General features: G+C 44.6%; 3 protein-coding genes across 17 annotated transcripts in view; 1 reads left to right on the top strand and 2 right to left on the bottom strand.

Annotated features, from left to right (window-relative positions):
- Nucleotides 1-400: 400 nt before the first annotated feature.
- LOC121599679 (transmembrane protein 198) lies at nt 401-7,789 on the bottom strand. Its single transcript, XM_041927692.1, has 7 exons — nt 5,753-7,789; nt 5,533-5,641; nt 3,758-3,871; nt 3,541-3,689; nt 3,292-3,456; nt 2,944-3,216; nt 401-2,035 (listed from the first exon to the last, which is right to left on the bottom strand). Exons 1-7 carry the CDS (start codon nt 5,876-5,878, stop codon nt 1,862-1,864), a joined length of 1,110 nt encoding a protein of 369 aa, XP_041783626.1. The 5' UTR covers nt 5,879-7,789; the 3' UTR covers nt 401-1,861.
- Nucleotides 7,790-8,703: 914 nt separating this feature from the next.
- LOC121600308 (caspase-8) lies at nt 8,704-10,933 on the bottom strand. The gene is made up of 3 exons (XM_041928773.1): nt 10,823-10,933; nt 9,460-10,763; nt 8,704-9,398 (listed from the first exon to the last, which is right to left on the bottom strand). Exons 1-3 carry the CDS (start codon nt 10,877-10,879, stop codon nt 9,266-9,268), a joined length of 1,494 nt encoding a protein of 497 aa, XP_041784707.1. The 5' UTR covers nt 10,880-10,933; the 3' UTR covers nt 8,704-9,265.
- Nucleotides 10,934-12,455: 1,522 nt separating this feature from the next.
- LOC121600387 (patronin) overlaps nt 12,456-19,118 on the top strand; it is a 67,130-nt gene continuing 60,467 nt past the window's right edge. For all 15 annotated transcript variants that reach the window (XM_041928926.1, XM_041928917.1, XM_041928924.1 and 12 more), the window contains exon 1: nt 12,456-14,436. In XM_041928926.1, the coding sequence (XP_041784860.1) occupies nt 14,353-14,436 (84 nt within the window). In that variant the 5' untranslated portion in view covers nt 12,456-14,352. The remainder of the gene's footprint in view (nt 14,437-19,118) is intronic.

Raw genomic sequence — 19,118 nt, 5'->3', positions numbered from 1 at the left:
CAACAGTTAGTCACACTAGATCTGGAACGATATAAATGTAGTTACACTGAACGAATAGCCCTGTTACATACAACTCTGTACACGTTTTGGGTATGTTTTTTATCTTGCCTTTCCTAGCATGTGCTTTAAGTACATTCTGTTTACTGTTCACTTTACTGTTTTACAACTATGGCTTTTATTTGATTTATCGTTTGCGCTCGTATCGTTTACTTGTCATTTGTGTTATTTGCTTTGCATATCTTTCACATTTGCCTTACTTGCCCCTTTGCTGCTTCACTCGCTTTAGTTTACCTAGTCTATGTGTTTTTGCGTAAAGTTTTAAATGAAACAGAAAATACATTTCACTAGCTTCTTCTCTTCACTCGGGAGGGTAGAACCATTAGACGGTTCCGTTTCCTTATTTTTTGTGTGTGTGTTTTTTTTTAATTTTGTTTCTTTTTACTCGCATCTTGCCTGTTGTGCCATTGCTTATTTCTTTGCCTCGCCGTTGCTTTCGTTAGAATATTTCAATACTTTTTCCAGCTTTATCCTGTTTTAACTCTGTGGCTTATTAAACTGATTAAGTTAGTTCTGTTTTAAATGCATGCCATACACAAACACACACGCTCGTTTTTTCGCATCCTTCCTTTAAGATTTAAGAGCTTTTAAGTTTGTTTTTCTTGCCAATAGTTTTACTCCTGCTTGTTTGTGATGTTTTTTTTTTGTTTATATGTTAGATAACCTTTCGTAAGCTTACATTTATATGCTAACCCTTTTCGCGCTCCTTCTTGCATGCATGTTGCTTTGGTTTTACGCTTTAAGTTCTGTATCTTTGTTTCTTAACCCTCTTAAGGTGTATGTGTTTTTTGTTTTAATCATTTAGTACACTACGTTCAAAATCATGAATTAGATTCAGATCATGCGGAAGATAATCACTGACAAACGTCCATCACCACCACCACCACCACCACCAGCTGGTATAAATGTAAGAGTAAGGTGTATGAGTTTGTTTATTTGTTTTGTTGTAAAATTATTATTATTCACTATAGATTTATATATATATTCTCGCATAACGTTTCGTGTAGCTGTGTGTGTCCCTGTCTTTTGCCTCTTTGGATTCTATTGCGCATCCTCTCCTTTTTTCTACTCTCTCGTTCGCTGGTTTTACCTTGCCGTAGCACTCTTCGAGCACCTGTCCACTATTTCTCCACTTAGTTACGCATTGTTCCCGCTTCATTATCTGCACATTTTTTCTCATTTTTCTTGCATTTATTTCCCTCGCATTTCATCCTTAAACGATAAAGTATTTCACTTATATTCCATACATTCTTGCTACTACTTGCTCTCTGCCTCATTTTCCGGTAACCATTGTTCATCACCTTTTTTTCGTTTGGTTTAATTGTGCATTCGTTCGTCCTTCGTTTTGCAAACCCTCACAGCAAACAACCTTAAATCGCTTCTTCCCGGTCCCGGTACGACCCCCTATCTCTGGCACGAAACACCTAAATGCTAAATGGAACACCATTAAAGTTTGTTTGTTTGCTTTTTTGTCACGATTCTAAAAAAAACTAACTCCCCCACCTCACGTCGGCCCGACCCGATTGGTAAATGCAAAAGCAAAACACCTATATGTATATATTAAACCTATAATTTCCACACACAGACACAAAAAGACCCCTCCTTTCATATAACGTAAACAGATGATTGAAATTCAGCGCGGCTCGTGGTGGCCGTCCGGTCCGATGGCGAGTGCCATTTCGCGATCGATCTCCTGGGCAATGCTGCGGCTCGAGTACTGGCGGTACAGGCGCTCGCTGCGCCGGTGGCCGACGCCGCCCGACCGGCCCCGGTACTACTTGCCCGAGGCGGACGACAGCTTCTGTCAACGCTTCTCGCAGCTCGAGTCCATCTTGTCGAAGTCGGAGTCGGGCAGGTTGGTCAGATGGGTGCGGTCGCTGCGGGCCGTGTTGCGATCGTTCGAGCCGAGCTTCGTCGACACCTCCGACGGTGGGCCCGAGTCGGTGGTGACGTGCTTCTGCAGGGCGGACACAAAGTTCTGCAAAGCAAAAACCGGCAAAACATGCGTAAAAGCGTCGTTTGTTAATGTTTGTTGGCCGTTGATTTGGTCAGAAAGTTGAAATAGAAAGCAAGAATTAACAACAACAAAAAAACGACGAGGCAGAAACGTTCACAAGCCTAACCATTTACAGACACTGCGTCAGGCACTGGATTGTGTGTATATGTGGGAATATGTGTGTGAAGAGTGGTTCAAAATGCGTAATGGGTGAAATAATGTTTTATAGGGTTTTCCAGGAGTTCTCATAGCTGTGGGGCGCTTTTTTGACTCTTTCATACGTGAAATGAACTAAATGTAATGGGAATTAGACTCTATAGCACCCTTGTTGCAGAAAACCAATAGGAATTTCCAAGAACCCTGTCCAAAAAGGGTGCCATAGAGTCCAATTTCCAACCTATGAAGTTCACTTCCAATAAGAAAGGGTCTAGAAAGTGTCCGACAACTATGAGAACCTCTGGAAAACCCTGTAAGACAATATTTCCACGTTTGAAAACTGTTCTTCCTAAAAATGCCAAAAATATTTAAATGTATTCGATTTTCCATTTCACTTTATAACCCATTTTCCGCACGCATTTCATATCCATCACTGTATGCTGGCTAACCTACTGCATGTGCTGGTTGCCTGGTTCATAAAAGCATAAGGACGAGCAGTGTGTTACGCAGTGTTGTGGGGCAAAGCAAAAAAAGCATGCACACAAACCACCACCATTACCTGCAGCAGCACTAGATGGTCGGGGTTTTTTTAATGCTTTTTTTCTGGCTTTCAATGCTACCACTCCACCCTCTCAACGTGCTTTTTAGAAACCGGCTTATCTAAGAATCTAAGGAAAACGGAAACTTTGGCACATAAATAAACCTGGACCGTACGCGGGTTTTCCCCCACTCACCTGCGAAATAATATCGCCCCGGGCGGTGCGAACCTGATACAGATAGCGATACTTGCGCTGGCGGGCCTCCTCCCGCGTTTCGCGCGATCGTGACCCCGATCGGCCCTTGTAGTGTCGCCTTCGGCGATGGTGCAGCTGGCGCCGGTGGTCGATCTTCCAGGCGGTCACGAAGCACTGCACCAGCACGCCGAGCACGGACGAGATGGGCCAGCAGCAGAGGATCACGCCGCCCCAGCACGGCGGTGGCGTTGGGTCCGGCTTCATGTTGAAGATCTAGAAGCGGAAGAGGCATTTTAGACGCGGAAACCTCTGAGACACCCCCACAACTTAGGGGAAGTTGGCCTTTACCCAGTCCAGTGTGTTCAGTCCGTGCATGAAGAAATCGATCGAGCACAGTATCATGGCCGATCCGATAATGCTGGAAGCGATGATGGACGTAAACTTCGGGCAGAACAGTGCGCAGATCGCACAAATGATAGCTCCACCAACGACCGATACGAACAGTTCGTTCTCCTGCAAGTGAGTGATCAGTGGTAAGCATCGATAGGACTACGGGGAGAGAGAGAGAGAGTGTGCAGAGCGCGCCTTCAAACTTACACCAAATATGTAATGAGGTAACGTGGCTATGCAGGCGGCAATCGTTGCGCCGGCCACTAGTGCACCGGCGGAAGCTCCTATCAGGGTGGATGAGATGGGATGGGTCGAGCCGAGCACTGCACCGAACAGTCCGGCTACTACGGCCAGTGCTAATGAAGAGAGAAGAAACAATGTTAGCATCCCGCGTGGACAGTTAAAAGCATTTCCATAAACTAACCTGGGGCAGCCAAGTTTCCAAACCCGGTGATGTTCTTATTCTGTAACAGCACAATACATCCGGCTCCGGCTGCCAATCCGGTGAGGAATCCTATCGCCCGGAGGCATCGATATCCTAGAGGAAGAGAGTTACAACATTAGTATCACATTAAATTGAATTTAAGGTTGAAAGGTTCAAGGTTGAATCCCCAGTTATGACTGTTCGAAACTGTTATACTGGTAGAATGAACAAAAACTGGTCGATTAGTTTCGGTTCTTTTCAGTTCAATTCAAGTGGCGGAACGAACTTCGTTCGCTGTAAGCAATAAAAATCGCTTAACTACCCTAGGAAAGTGTTTGGCGAACTTTCCGTCGATTGGACGAACTAGTGAACGATTGGACGACGAAGTGCTAGTGGTTGCAAATTTGCAATTGATGAACTGCGGCCAAAAGAGCCTAATTTTATGTTTTTTTAAATACTCGTAGTTCCTCTTCAAGAGCCAAATTGATAACCTAAATATACAAATGTATAATAGAACTATGGCCGCGTCCCTTACTTTGCCGATGACAGAGATAAACAGTTCAGAGCAAATCTAGAAGAAGGCTAAAACTAGAGAGGTGCACAATAGGAAAGAGTGAATTAGTGAGATGAATCCTGGGAAGGAATGCATTCAACCTACCATCAAGAGTTATATATGGATCTCAATTCAAGATACAATTTATTAAAGCCTCTCTTCTAGTCTGATTCGAATCAATGAAAAAAATGAATATCCTAAAAGTAGGATGCCATTCTCGAACTGGTTCATTCGCGTTCATCAAAACAGCATAATTTTCAAATTTCGGATTTTGAGTGATCCACATTGGAAATTCCAACTAGATTCCAAATGGGCCTGTCCTAAAGGGAAGCATTTACAGGGGTTTTCAGGGGTTCTCATAGTTGTGGGATATTTCCTTGACTCTTTCTTTCAGGAAATGAACTTCAGATGATAGAAATTTGTCTCGATAGCACCCTTTTTGGACAAGCTCCTTGGAAATTCCTATTGGTTTATCCAACAAGAGTTCTAAAGAGTCAATTCCCCCCAAATACATTACACTGTTTTCCGGCTCAGTGTTCAATGTGAACGGCTTTATTCAAAACTTGCAAGATGTTTTTCAACAGCTATCATTATTTGTAACACCTGGGCCGTTAAAAAACCGCTTGCGATTGTTGTACAATGCCGTGGCCTGGAAAATAGTGAAAGTTTACTTCCCGGAAGAAAAAGTCAATAAAGTGTCCCAAAACCATGATAACATCTGAAACCCCCTGTGAATCTAGCAGTTTCCAGACAGTAATTTGATTCGCAAGCTATCTATAAGACAGTATTGATCCCAAGCTAATAATAAAACACATTTTGAAAGATTAGAAAAATGTCAAAATTTGATAAAGCCACAAAAAGGAATCGAAAAGCATTTTCCACCCTTGCTAGCAACCCTGTAAGCGGCCTCTCGTAATCCTTATCATGCACTTCGTTTCCTTCAGCATAAGCAGGCATTTGCAAAACGCTCTGAAACGGCGAAGCAGTCACCTGGGGGCTAATAACACGCAAACGTCACTACTGCTTCAACCTTCTCTCAAGGACGCTCGTAAAATGTGGAACAACACACCGTGCCACATCCTCACAGTCCGGATGATAAACGCTTGCGGGCGGGAAAATCACACAGCCCAGCAGCACACAAAAACAGCGTGCAAAAAGCAAAAAAAAGAAACGAGATCGAGGTCAAGTGGGAAGACGACATACGCTCGCTGCATATCCTTACCGAGCAGGGTGTAAACAATCCCGAACACTGCAATCGTCGTCCACAGCAGCACGGAAACGGTCGACGTGGTGGAGGTGGTCGTGGTGCAGAGCGGATTTTCCATCGCATTCTATGTGTTTGTGTTGGAGAGGTTTATGCAAGGAAAAAACAGATTGACTTAAAATAATGCACTACTAGGACACAATGCTGCCAAAGCAGTACAAAAACAAACCACACTTGCCTGAATAAGAAACGGCCACACGATGGACTGTTCGTACTTGGCGTCGGAGGCGGCAACACCGCCGAGCGAGTGGTTCTCGCTTCTCGCGTGCTGCTCCAGCACAACATCCTCGTGACGGTAATGCATCTTTGCTGGCCTTGTTGCGCTGTTGGCCCAGTAGTTGCCTTTGCACAGATCCCTCGTGACGCCTGTGCCTGTGCGGGGAAGAACGCTACCCGCTATACCTACTGTTTGCACTTCACTCGTTTCGGTTGCTTCTACCGTGTCATACTGTCTACTGCGGCTGGAAGAGGGCTTTAATTCGTCTGCTTTGGATGCACACTGCAGCTTCCCATTATGCAGCACTAATGGGGCGCACACGCACACGACGAACGGACGGACATGTCCAAACAAAGGATGCCATGGGGAAGATGCTTCTTTGTCGAGTTGTCAATAAAACTGCACCATGAGAGGGGGGGACGCGCACGCACACACAGAGGAATAGGGAAGCACAATCGTTGGGTAAGTTTGTTTTAATTTCTTTCTCAATTTACATTACTTCACAAGCAAACTCCTCTACCAAATGACGTACATAACGCACACACACACATTTATTTCCCACACTTAAAAGGGAAACACACAACACAGCCTGAAGGAGTACTTTCGACCCGCGCGCGCGACACACAGCTAATGTTTATTTTGACGGGAGCGTCGTGCTGTGTGCCCCGTCACACTTTTCGGCGCGCGTTTTTTTCCCTGCTCTCTTTATCCCCTTCAAACCTCGCCTGCCGTCGACGCGTGTGTTTGTGTTTTGGGTGTTTCCACACGCGTCGTCGAATATCCTGACAGCTCGCCGTCGTCGAAAAATCGATCAACAAAAGGTGTATCCCACCGTGGTTGATCGATTCTGCTGCCCCACTTTGGGTGTCGCAAACGTCAAGTGACTGTCGCGACTCGCTGCTTTGCACAAACACACACACACACACGCGCGCACGCACACAAGGGGACGGGAGGAAAAGGATACTGCAGCGTATTTTCCAATGACACCACGCAATCACGTAAATTTAAGGGAATTTTCCCTACTTTTCCGGGATATGCGTGTTGCGAGGGAGATGGTTCTTCCTAACCCACGTGGGCAGAATTCGCCGGAACTTTGCTAGATTTTGCACGGGTTACTACGTTTCTTGGATTTGGTTTTAATGGGAGGGGAGTTTGCATTTCTTTTGAGCCTGCCCCACCTTCCACTGCATGCTCCTTCCGCCTGCACCTGGGACGGATCACGCGCTACGGCTGGGTCTAAATAATGATTTTGGAAGCACAAAACGAATGAACACCATTCACAGGACAAGGACGAACTCACGGTTAACACTAGCACCCGATTGCACTAGAAAATGCAATCCCCACACAGCGATTGTGCTTCGTCGACTGTGCCGAGCCTGTGTGCTTCATACGCTCTGCTCGGATGCATCCTTTGCCACTGTCCACTTTTGCATCGTTCACAATTTGCACGGAGTCACGGGATATAAGGAACGGAACGGTTTTGCTGGAAGCCTCTGCACTACTGCGCTACTGGCGGGTGCGGACCCATTTTTACTACGAACTCTGGGTGGTGTGGTGACGGTATCGCCCAGGCTAGTTGGCAATATGGGTGGGGAATTTATGGACGACGGACGCACTGTCAACGAACCCGTCGCGTTTTCGTCTGACGAGCCTTCTCCAAACACACACACAGTCAGAGACACACACCCACAGCGAGCGGGTTGTCCTGGTTTGTTGGTCGATTTATTTGGCTGGTGGCTGGTTTCATCGACACATCGTCCTTGCTACGTACGTCGATTTCGATGGGGGCGCATGGTTTCTGCAAGAAATGTGAGATGACCGTTACCAAAATCCGTTGGACGATATAAAAATGATCTTTTTTAGGCTTTTGTTGAATGAGTTTATTGTTTTGTTACAAAAAAAAATTGATTGGTTTTTATATATCAACAAAGGACTAAATCAAGGAACGTTAAATCCGATGGAGGGGAACTAGCTGGGTATTTCAGCAATAACATCGCTGCTTTGATACTTCCTGGCTACTTGGATCAGGCCGTACTTATACGCTGAATGCCTGTGCCAAATATATCAAAAAGTAGTAGCCGGAAACGGTTCTTTGGCAAATATAGTTCCTGAACCGAAACTGGTTCCCGATCCGTTCCAAGCCTGATCCAAATCCAGATACCGTTTTTGCACTAGAATAACAAGACATCTAAATGGACTTGAGATCAGTTTCAAAAATGATTTGGGTTCGAGATCAGTTTCAGGGGTGTCAGGGGGCTAAACATAAGTTCCACAACCGGTATGGGTTAATTTCCATTTCCAATCTTTTCCATGACCAGCGCAGCGTTTATGATCAGTTATAAGATCGGTAAGATTTGGGAACCAGTTCCAGGGTCGGTTTAGGTTCAGGATCAGTTCCAGAATTGGTATGGAAACGTTATCAGTTCCAGGATCAAATCTATTCTAGAATCGATATCCAGGTTCAGGAGCAGTTCAGGACATGTATGGTTCTAGTTCTAGGGCCGGTGTGAGGCCAGCATCAGTTTCTCGATCGATATGGATTCAGGGTCTGTTTCAGGACTGATTGGGATTTAGTATCAGTTTCAGAGCTGTTATGGGTTCAGGATCAGTTCCAGCGTCGGTATGGATTCAAGGTCTGCTACAGGATCGGTGTGGGTTCTGCAGAAGAACTAAATTGTATAAGCTCAGGACTTTTGGAGTAGATGTGGATTGGGGATTTGTTCCAGAACCGGTATGGATTTAAAATTATGTTTACTTTCAGTATTGATTCAGTATATTTTTATGTACTGCTCCGTACAAAATTAAACACAAGAAGGAAAATTGTTAGTTAAAACGATAAAATGATATAAGATGACAAGTAAATTACAACATTAAATACATTTTTAAATAAATGATGTTAGTAACGTCATATTTATTTTAAAAAAATAGAAGCAGACAAGATAACAAATCAACCAATAAAAAGCTGACAAAACATTCTTCCACTTGTTTTGGGAAACGGTTTTATTCCATTTTCTATCAAGTGGACCATTTTCTCATAAACTACTCGCATATATTAAAAAATAGAGTAATATTACTGTGAGGTTTTATTTTAGCTACCTAATATGTGATTTGTAATCTGCAGATTGTATAGTTTAATCACATTTGTATGTGTGAAGCGTATTTTGCAGAAAATATTGTATATTGTTCTATTTAAAGAAATACGGCCTGGCCGTTCATATCTCATCAATATTATTCTAAAATTATAACAATAAAAGATTTCATTTTCAAAAAAGGAATGATAAAACTGTGCTTTTAGCTTGAAGGACACTTTTCAGCTGTTTCAACGCGGTCATTAAGGCTTGGTACCTCGTAAACGGATTGTCAGTCCTAGGCTACGGGCGGCAGCCGCTCTGAATGGGAACTGAACCACGGTCCTGTCTTTTAGGAACATTACAACACCTGTTCGCATCCAATTCCCATATTAAACCGTAAGACTCACTCCAGACGACGAAAGTAAAGCTTTTTGCTCAATGTGCTCTGTACGATTGGTACCATACATTCGTTACCGTAGCCCCGCTTGCTTGCGACATCGTTTATCACAGCTGTCAGTATGTCCATTATATGTTCGCTGTAATAATAGCATCGATTTAGAATACATTTTGCCATACTTAAAGCTAGCGTTTTTTTACCTTCTGTACAGTTGACGCAGCTTAGCGCAAAGTTCCTGTATAAACCAGGACCCCTTCTCGATGTGCCGTATCGAGGCGAAGCCGGGCACCGTCGACCAGGCGACTAGAAAGTCCATAAACACCGATGCCGTCTTTTCCGACCCTTCCAGCCCATCGTGCTCGTAGATCGGTACCGGTACAGCCGACTGTAGGTCCGCCCCTTGGCAGGCCTGCACGATCAGCAGCTTCGGTTTGCCGGTGAGTCGTTCGCTAGCCATGAGCTGCTGGATCGCGCGCACCTCCACCGGAATGCTGTTCGCGCCGAACACTTTGCCCTCCTGGCCGTGGGAAAGCAGACACACAACCAGCGAACAGTGTATCGGTTGGGTGCGCTGAACTGCATGCTGCACTGCCTGCAGTATCTGATGGTGGGTAATGTTTTCTTCCACCAGCAGATCATACCCAAAGTCGGTAAAAAGCCGCTCCAGCGCGCTCTTGTCTACCTCGGTACCTTTGCGATCTTTCAACGGTCGTGAGGGTACCAGCTCGACAAGCTCCGGGTTGGTTTCACGATAGAAGGTGAACTGATTGATCAGCAGCACGATGCCTGCGCGGGCAGGATCAAACGTGTACGATTCGAGCGATGACGTTGCTGGCTGTACCACTGGTGGTAATGGTATGTTCGAACGAGCATGTGTGTTGGGCGAATCATCCACCTTTGGAATGTTTTTGGCAGTTGCATCGGATTGTTCGCGATTCGGTTGCGATACGTTTCGATTATAATGGGATGCGATACTCTTGAGGAAATCACTTTCATCGTACAGCTCTGCCGCTTTGCAAGCGGCCGTAAGCATTAAAACATTACTCTCCACACCGGACTGTTTCAACCCCAACTCAACGTTTCCGTTGATGAGAAGCTGCAGTAGAATGATTTCCATACATTCGTGCTTCAGTGGGGCAAAAGTAGTCGATTGCTGCAGCTGGATCACCAATTTTTGCGCATTTTCATCGCTCAAACGCTCACAGAAGTGATACAGCCCTTTCAGCATCGGATGCACGTGAAGTGCAATCTCAGCCGTTTGTGGGAAATATTTGGACCGAAGCTCAGCGTCATCGAAACCGGCTTGAAGGAGCAGCAGATTTTGCTCCATTATGGTCAGCGCTTCAAGCAGTTCGTTCTCCCAACTTTCCGCCTGTGGCAGTTGATTCATCCAATCGACCAAGAAGTTTGTTTCCTCGCCTTCCGGTGCACGTCCAGCGACGGTGAGAATTTGCAGCGCATATTGCGGGTTTCGCTGTCCGTAGAGAAGAAATATCACCGACGCCTGCGAAGAGTGTGAAAGGATTAGATACATCTGCAAGCGATACGATGTAAATTACGCACTTTTTCCTCGAAAGAAAGCGAATTTTCAATGAAATTAACATCTTCTTGCGAAAGCATTTCTCGTGGGGGGATTTTTTTGTTTGTTTACATTTTGATAGCTGCTGAAATGTCAACCCACCCTGTTACCCTCAAGATGTATACATATTTATCGATGCAGGTGGGAAAGTGAATAATTTGCCGCTGTAGAAAAATATGAAAATTAATTGATAGTTTATTAAAATTTGAGCTTTTCTTGAAATTGCATTCTACTTTAAGAGTATCGCGTACCACACAAATTATCTGATTGCTAAATTGTAGTTACTGTTCAGAAAAATGCTTGGCATTGTTTGCTTGACTATAATTACGCATTGAAAATTTTCTTGATATTTGTAAATTTTATTTTGAAGCACCCAGGCGGCAAATTCGTTGGGATTGATGACATCGAAATGCCTTAACAAATAAGAGTTGACGGTACAAACTTTTTCTTCAAAACTTCGGATTTTTCTTAAAACTCATCTTCTTGCTATGAGTTTTTCAGCTCCAAAAATTATGCAGACAAGATATCGTACCCCCTGTTTACACATGCCAATCGCAAGTAGCGAACCCATCGAACTCCTGTCAAACTTATATGGCGTTGAGAGTACGATGGAGTTTGTGAAATTTTTATTATTGGTAAATGTTTTGCTTGTTTTTCTATAAAATTTATGTTTTCCAAAGAGAGCATTTGAAATTTACCTTGAATTATAGAGTTTTTTGACAATGTGTTCTGATAAAGTTTTTTTTTTCAAATATCTTTCTCCTTTCAAATATCCTTCTCAACACTCAATTTCATCTTTGTATTGAGCTGTCATTTCTCAACAGCATGGATAAACGTAGCCGGGTAAAAATTACACGAATGAACGGCTTCACACTGTGTAGTTTGTTATCCGTTTATTTACCGGAGCAGGATTTTTAAACGCATTTACAAACAGGGCTCAACAAAACTCTTCTGTAAAGATTAGTTGTCCTAAGAACAACATAAAAAAGCTGTTTTTCAGTATCAGGTTTAGCAAAACGAGAATACAACTTGGTATATTCTCAGGCTGACTGTGCCTGAAAACTCCTCGTGAGATCCTGATAATCCACACAACTTTGAAATATACTTGACCCAGACTCAAATTGTACCATTACTCTATTATAAGCTGACGAGAAACCGATTACAGACAGGGAGGCTAGTTAAACCATAAAGAATACGTAAAATATATTGTACGTAAAAAAAACATCAACAAAATTACTGCAGACGATTGTCGGGGCGAATGCCTAAGCTGCGTTCAAATTCAATGTTCAATAAAAAATAGATTATATGAATAAATAACTAAATAAATTAAATAATTTCCAAAAAGCCTATTATTTTATCCTTTTTTCTGTAAATATCACCATTGCTAAAGTTTCCATGGTTGGAGGAGCTCACTTCTAAACAACCGGTAGCTCTCCGTACGCATGAGGCACTCACTTTTGTTGCCCGCGTCTGCCAGACAGAGCATAAACCAAGGTTCATCCATATGTGTTTGTCTTGTTTGCCCATTTTCGAACATCAGCTGCAAAAAGATGGCGAACGCCCGAAATGATAGCTGCACCGAGACCTGTCAGTCTACGCATCTTGGCATTTCCATTCGCAACCTCGAACAGGACGGGTGTGTGTGTCGCTCGTCATCGTCTTCGTTCGCCTGTGTCCAACAGCAGCAGAAGGCAGAGTTTTTTTTTCAGTGTAAAGTGTGTATAAGTCAGGCGTGCCCGTGGCAAAAGCTGTACCTAGTACCTGCGAACGGGACACAGCAGCACAGCCCAAACTCACGGGCACCAAACGTAACGTCCGCGTGTGTGTTTGTTGCGTGCAGAAGTGGTCACCTCTCGTACACTGCCAGCGACAGTGGTGGTGGGCAAGCAAAAAAAAAACCGTCAGTGGAAGAATTTTTCCTCGCGCCGCGAGTGGGTGAAAAGTGGGTGCTTATCCCTTCCGTGCAAACAAAGCAACAAAAGTGTTCCGTACGCGTAAGCGCGTGTCTGTGTACCGATAAGATGCTGTGCGTGTGATGGGTGTGTTTGTTTAGTATTGTTTTTTGTTTTTGGTTCGGGCAGCAAGATTCGTGCTCCTCCTCACCCGTGAAGTGTGTGAAAGCCGCGACGTCCTCCTTTGCCGTGAAAATCGGCACTTCACGGAGCATTGTCCACACAGGCCACGCAAAGGTGTGCATCGAGTGTGTGTGTGTGTGTGCGTTGTGTCCAGGTGGCTAGTGAAAAATTAACCTTTTCGGAGTGTGAAAAATGTGTGCAAGCAGCTAAAACGAGCTCGCTGTGTGTTGTATAAAGTTGAGTAAAATATGCGTTTTGCCTGTTAAAAAGGTGTGCGTGTGTACGTGCGTGTTTGTGTGTATGTGTGTGTGTGTGCTGAGCGTTAAACCACACTACTACCATAACGGTAAACGAGGAAGCGAAAGTGTGTGTCCGCCGCGTCCGTATTGAACGTCGGGTGTGTGTGTGTGTGCGTGTGTATGTGTCGCCGTGTCAGTGTATGCGCGTGTGCGTGCGAGTGTGTTCGGTAGTAGTATGTATTGAAGCCAGAAGGCACCAGCGCGGTGCGCAGAGATAGGAGAGAAGCAAGAAAGAGGAGAGAAGAAGCGAAAAAAATAACAAGTGGAAAGAAATGATGTCAAAACCGGAGCCCAATTGAGCAGGCTTTCGCTGTCAGGTTGATTTTTCCATCCGTGCGGAAGTGTTGCGTGCGCGCTGCCGGAAGTGAACGGTTCAGGTGGTCGTGAATTCGGGAGCATTTGCACCAGCTGCAAAGGTCCATCCTCCGCGACGCTGCGCCACCCCGATCGCCATCATCATCTCGCCATCGCCAAAAGGAGGAGGAGGAGGAGGAGGAGGAGGAGGAAGGTGTTCTGCTTGGATTACTCATCTCCGTGAATCGGTGTGCGTGTGTGTGTTGCTGCTTTTTGCCCGTTTTTGTTGTTGTTGTTGTTTTGCTCCGGCTCAGTGGCAATCGTTGGGGAACGAACGGCGATTTCGTCATCTCGCGGAGCCGTTTCGTTCGATTTGTGCGGGGTTGCTGACATATACACCACCACCTCCCCGGGGGCTTCGATTCAGGTCCCACCCCCACACACACAGATCTCCTCCCATTTCCCTCCCTATCCGCCAGCAAAAAAAAGTTGCGAATCCTGGCCACGCGACCGTATGCAACCTGCCCTCCGTGTCCAGCCCACGCCAACCCCGTGAGTGTGTGAGAGCATAAGTTGCAAACGTTCAGCCCCCCGCTCCCAACCCAACCCCTTCGCCCCGTGCTCACCCCTTTCCTTCGTCATACCAATGCCGGGCGAAGAAGCGTTGGTGATGCATTTTGCCCCGTCGACCGCAACGCACTGGTGAACTTTTACTGTGCAACTGAGAGATCGCGATAGAGAAAGAGAGAGAGAGAGCGAGTGTGGGAGTGAAAAATAGTGTGTGTGAAAGAGAGTGAGCGAGTTTTGAGATAGAAAAAAAGTGTAGAAGAAAAACGTAGCTTCAAGATGGAAAATCCACAACATCAGCAGCAGCAGCAGCAACCATCAACACGGTCTGCGTACGACATGGAAACCCAGGAATCCCGATTTGTAAGTATCTGCTTCCCTCGCGTTTGTCTTGTTTTTAACTCCCTAAGTGCGTAAAACAACCCAAGTAGCCGTAGGTTGGGTGTCACCTTCGTGCAAGGTGTGTGCAAGGTTGACCGCCCGACGATTGCGTAGTAACATAGGGAGCGGGAAACCCGCACTTGGGGGAAGATGGGAAATAGTCCTTCCACAAAAGGACACACATCTAGTTAGCTCTCTGTTGTGTCTCGGGACAACAAACGCGCGCTCCCCGTGTGTGTGTGTCGCCTTTCGCGGTGGGCGAGTTTGCGCAACAGTTTGGGGCGCATTAGTGGAGCACACACTAGCGCGCACATGTCAGCCACAGATGACAGCGCTAGTGTGCGTGTGCGCCTGGTTTTCCTTTGTGTGTTGTGTGAGCATCTAAAACGGGGGAAGGGTCTCTGTCATCTGATTTTGGGACCGCTTTTGCATTAGATTTAATTAAACGGTACGATTTAACGCAATGATTCCTGCTGCCACACGCCACGCTTTGCTTTTCCGCAGTGAATGAACTGTCAAATTTAAATTTCAAACAGTCAAGGTGAGAGATCGGTGTACGGAAAAAAGAGCGCGACAAAACATATCATCTGTCTGTCGGGTGAAGGTTGCGTCTAGTGAAATAAAGAAATAAAGAACCAGCTAAACCAGCCAAAATGAGATTCATTTGCATGACAAACAGCAGATAGAAAGACAGGTTGAGCAAAAACATATGGCGAGCTAGGTTTACGTTCTTTATGGTAGATTTGGTGGAGAATAAGGACCTAATAAACCTGACAATTTGTTATTCATTTATACGGCAGATTGATTTTTGCCATTTTGGAGGAAAGCCACGTTAGGATAGAGGAAATCCGACCTGTTTCCTTCATGACCTAACCTTCTATGTCTCTTTAATTTAATCTTCTATGTCTCTTTGTCTGCTGCCGTATTTGTTATCGTTCTTTATTTTTTAAAAGTACACAAAGAAGCTGCTGGTTTTGTAAGTGGATGCGTTTAGCAAGAGACAAATATTTTGTAACACCAAAGCTTGTGACATCAATCGATAATGTACTGATGGACGAAATCAGTGTGTCCCAGTATCTTGTTATCTTGTGATGTGTGTTTTGTTTTTATTGGCTTGCTGCCTTTTTGTTGTGATTTTTACACACTTCTTATCATCGCTTACCCCATCGTGAATCATGTTTTTTCTGTACATTTCTGACCGAATGAAAAAAAACTGAATTTTTTATGTTCTTGTATTTTTTTCGCTCCGCATAGGTGGCAAGCTTGTCAAGAAATCGCACAAATTTCGTTGGTCCAATTGCTGTGTGTAACAAGCTTTTCATCGCGCGTGTGTGTCATGTGTATGTGGCACCAATTTACCTTTCCCAATGTACCAAAGCAACGCCAGAGAGCGACTCTCGTAGGTTTTGTAGGAGGGACCATCACGGCTTACAATTGCCATCTTGCCGTAATCGAGCAACGGCAACGAGCCAGCAATAAAAGCAAAACGGCCGCGGCGATGAAGAAATGCTTATCAAATTCCGGACGGCGGTATACACAATGCACGAGCGCACACACAGACAAACACACTCCATTTAGCCGGCTTCGGTGTACCCATTCCTTAGTAAACCCCTACCCCATGTTTGGATGCTAGCGCGAAAGGGGTGGAAGAAGGGAGTGGGTCAGGGAGGCGAACTGCAATTTCGCAAAGGTGCACGAACGATTCGACAAACCATTGCGGCTGGCAAAAGCGGCTTGAATTATCGTTTTTTTTTACTTGTCGCGTGTTGTGTGGTTCATTCTTGATTTGAGATTCGTCGAATTAATGAATGGGATTGAATTTTTATTTGGCCAGTGATACACAGTCGCTTATCTCACTTCCTGCGGCGTTTATTCACCATTTGTTAGTGATAAACGATTTGCAAAAACAAATGTACAGTAGATTTTCGTACAGCTGGGGTTTTGAGAAATGTTCAATGCATCGTTGTACAAAGCCTTATCGTCTTTTACCTTTTTTCTTGTATACAGTTTTTTATTGTAAAACAGAAGATACGAATTCAACTCATTGTTCCAGTTTTACCAGAAAAAAAAAACTAATTTTGTGAATGGGTCCCTTTTCCTTTTAAGATCATATGCTGAAATTTCAGCCCATCAGCTGTTTGCATTGTATAGCAGTTTTCGAGCAGCTATCAACGTGTTTATAATATGTAGGAGAGCTTCTCCCAAGGTGTATGTGTTTAGAAGGTTGATTTTTATCGCCTCTGCTTTTAAATAAAGATTTTAAAAGGGTTTTTTGTATTCATCCAGGCACCAGAAAGCCGATTTTGAGCAAAAATTTTCATCCGTCCTGTCAAAAAGTGACGTTCACAATTGGTTATAAAAAACAGGCTTTGAAACCATCTGGTACACATACACATTGATTCTAGAATCCACCACCTGATCTATGTAATGCACCTTGGGATAAATGAAAAAACTATCTTGTTTTGACACTTATCCAGCAGGTACTCGAATCTAATTCTAGCTTTGAGGCTGAGGAAACGATATTAATTAAAATTAAAAGATTATAATTTCCTAACGCAAGTGGCAGAAAATGGCTAGTTTCCTCAGTAATATAGTTATTTTTCTTTCTATTCATGTATTATTTTAAGATATTAGTTGTTGCTAAGAGGAGTCCTAAATCGCAGCTTACCTCAATCAGGCTTTTTTGGTCAATATGCAATTTTGTTGGAAACCCTTTTCTTTCGAAATGCCCAAAATTGTAATGCCCAGGTGAAAACAAAAATACCACTCCCTCACCCCAAACGGAAAGCATTAATTAGCTCACAGAAACAGAAACCCAATTTGTCGACGAACCTCCCGCTGCTGCTGCCGTTATGTGTGTATGTTTATCAACATTGCAAATCAACCTGCTGGGTCCGATGGGTTGAACCCTCCTTGCGACCGATCCAAACTGGGATGAGGGCGAGCAGTAGCCCAACCACTTTCGCTCTCTCGCCAGCCAGATTTCCTTTATTTTCACCCTGCGCCACCAGCTGAGTGCTTGTGTGTGTCACCTTTCGCCATCGGCGGGCGGCCTTTCGCCGTCGATTTCCCATTGACAGTAGAAGGCGGAGGTATCACAAAAGAGTGGTGGTGGTGGTGTGTGTGTATTTATTTTCCATTTAATCCAGATTTACACCCAAATCACATTCCCACCCCTTCTGCTCTCACCCCTTTTTCAATATCAACTGCATTCATCAAAACCGACCGACCGAGCCTAGGAACCGCTCTCTCCTTTCTCTCTCTCTCTCACTGTGCTTTGGGATGGGAACATGCTTCTTATCATTGTGTTTTTGTCTCTTGTGACTTGTATCCCTCCCTTTCCCTTGCCGAAAGGAGGGGCTTTTAGCAAACGGCTCGGTTGCACTTGCCTTTTTTATGTTGACGCTTTTAATGCAAGGGTTTAAACATGCTGCTAGAGTTTGCTGATGTATACCTCCAGACACACACACACAGCCATGCCTTCCCCCTGGCCCTAGAAGAGTCAGATGACGCAGCCCAAAGGGTACACAAACCCGTACCGTCATGTATTATTTACGTGTTGGATGTGTCGCGGCAGGTTCGTCGCTTATCAGCGAAGTGAAAATTCAGCTCACACACCTTTATTTGCGTTGCAATTTCGAACCGGTTTGCCCAACCCGGGGTTTTTATGCTCGTGTCAGCTGCGGAAGCATAACAATTTTCATTTTATTTGCTTTCGTAACGCAGATTTATCGCTTTAAACTCGAAGATGTCGTTAACCTCTTGTTGAAAAATAACAAAATGAGCTCAAAATGGGTTCGGGTTCACATGGGACCTTTCCATTTCTTTCAATCAAACCGCCTATTAATAGACCATATGTGTGCGATAAGGGTCGATACGGAAACGGGAAAAAAAAACTCTGGCCTTAAGTCAATAACAGGAAGGGTTACTCTACCTAAAGCAACTAAACTGGCCCAACTGGCCTCCCAAATCCAAATCTGCACCTCATCCCAACCCCACTGGGTGAAAGCTAGCCTTCCTCTCCACATGATATTCCACCCTTTCTTTCACACACACTCTTACATTCTTCTTCTTTTCCCCCTTTTGCTCCGTTTACACGCGAAGACAACGAAATTAAATAAAGAGGCAGAATTTTAATTTATTGCCCATTGAAAAAGAAACCGAAACTGACGCGCCAAAGAGTGGGGGAAGAAAGCAGCAGGATGATGATGATGATGAAGGGAAAAATGCAGCCGGAGGAAACTGTAGCACCACACAGGAACGTGCACCACAACTACACACAGTCACAAGGGGAAGTATGTGTGGGAATAAGAAGGTGAAGACTTTTTGGTATATCGTGCCGATTGGGTTCGGTCTGCTGGTCAGCTATTCGGTCTCCCCTCTTAGCGATTTTCCCCCTGGAACTGAAGCCGTTTCTTATCATCGAGGCTATCTGCTTGCCACTGTGCAAATTTCTTATCCCCCCACCCCTTTTTTTGGCCAATTTCTTCCACTTTCCGGTGGAACGCTGGGTGGTACGAAATCGACAGCAGCTTCACGCAATTGTATGCAGTGGGAAAATCTCTCCCGCTAATGATATTTATTGTGGCGCAAATGCATTTATTTCGCGAGAAAATTGTGTACCTTTGGCCACCCACTTTTTGGGGTTTTTTTTTTAGAGATAA

Source organism: Anopheles merus, chromosome 3L, assembly GCF_017562075.2.
Source record: "Anopheles merus strain MAF chromosome 3L, AmerM5.1, whole genome shotgun sequence".
Lineage (NCBI taxonomy): Eukaryota > Metazoa > Arthropoda > Insecta > Diptera > Culicidae > Anopheles > Anopheles merus.
The sequence above is the reverse complement of the archived record's forward strand: the minus strand, read 5'-3'. Positions and strand labels throughout refer to the sequence as shown.

Excerpts from the sequence above, each read along its gene's own strand:
- LOC121599679 (XM_041927692.1), bottom strand. The coding sequence starts at position 5,878 with ATGCATTACCGTCACGAGGATGTTGTGCTGGAGCAGCACGCGAGAAGC. Across the intron at positions 3,457-3,540 it reads TACCTCATTACATATTTGGT|GAGAACGAACTGTTCGTATC; the intron begins GTAAGTTTGAAG and ends ACTCACTTGCAG. Across the intron at positions 2,036-2,943 it reads GGGGCGATATTATTTCGCAG|AACTTTGTGTCCGCCCTGCA; the intron begins GTGAGTGGGGGA and ends TTTGCTTTGCAG.
- LOC121600308 (XM_041928773.1), bottom strand. The coding sequence starts at position 10,879 with ATGCTTTCGCAAGAAGATGTTAATTTCATTGAAAATTCGCTTTCTTTC. Across the intron at positions 10,764-10,822 it reads CGCTTTCTTTCGAGGAAAAA|GCGTCGGTGATATTTCTTCT; the intron begins GTGCGTAATTTA and ends CACTCTTCGCAG. Across the intron at positions 9,399-9,459 it reads CTGCGTCAACTGTACAGAAG|CGAACATATAATGGACATAC; the intron begins GTAAAAAAACGC and ends CTATTATTACAG.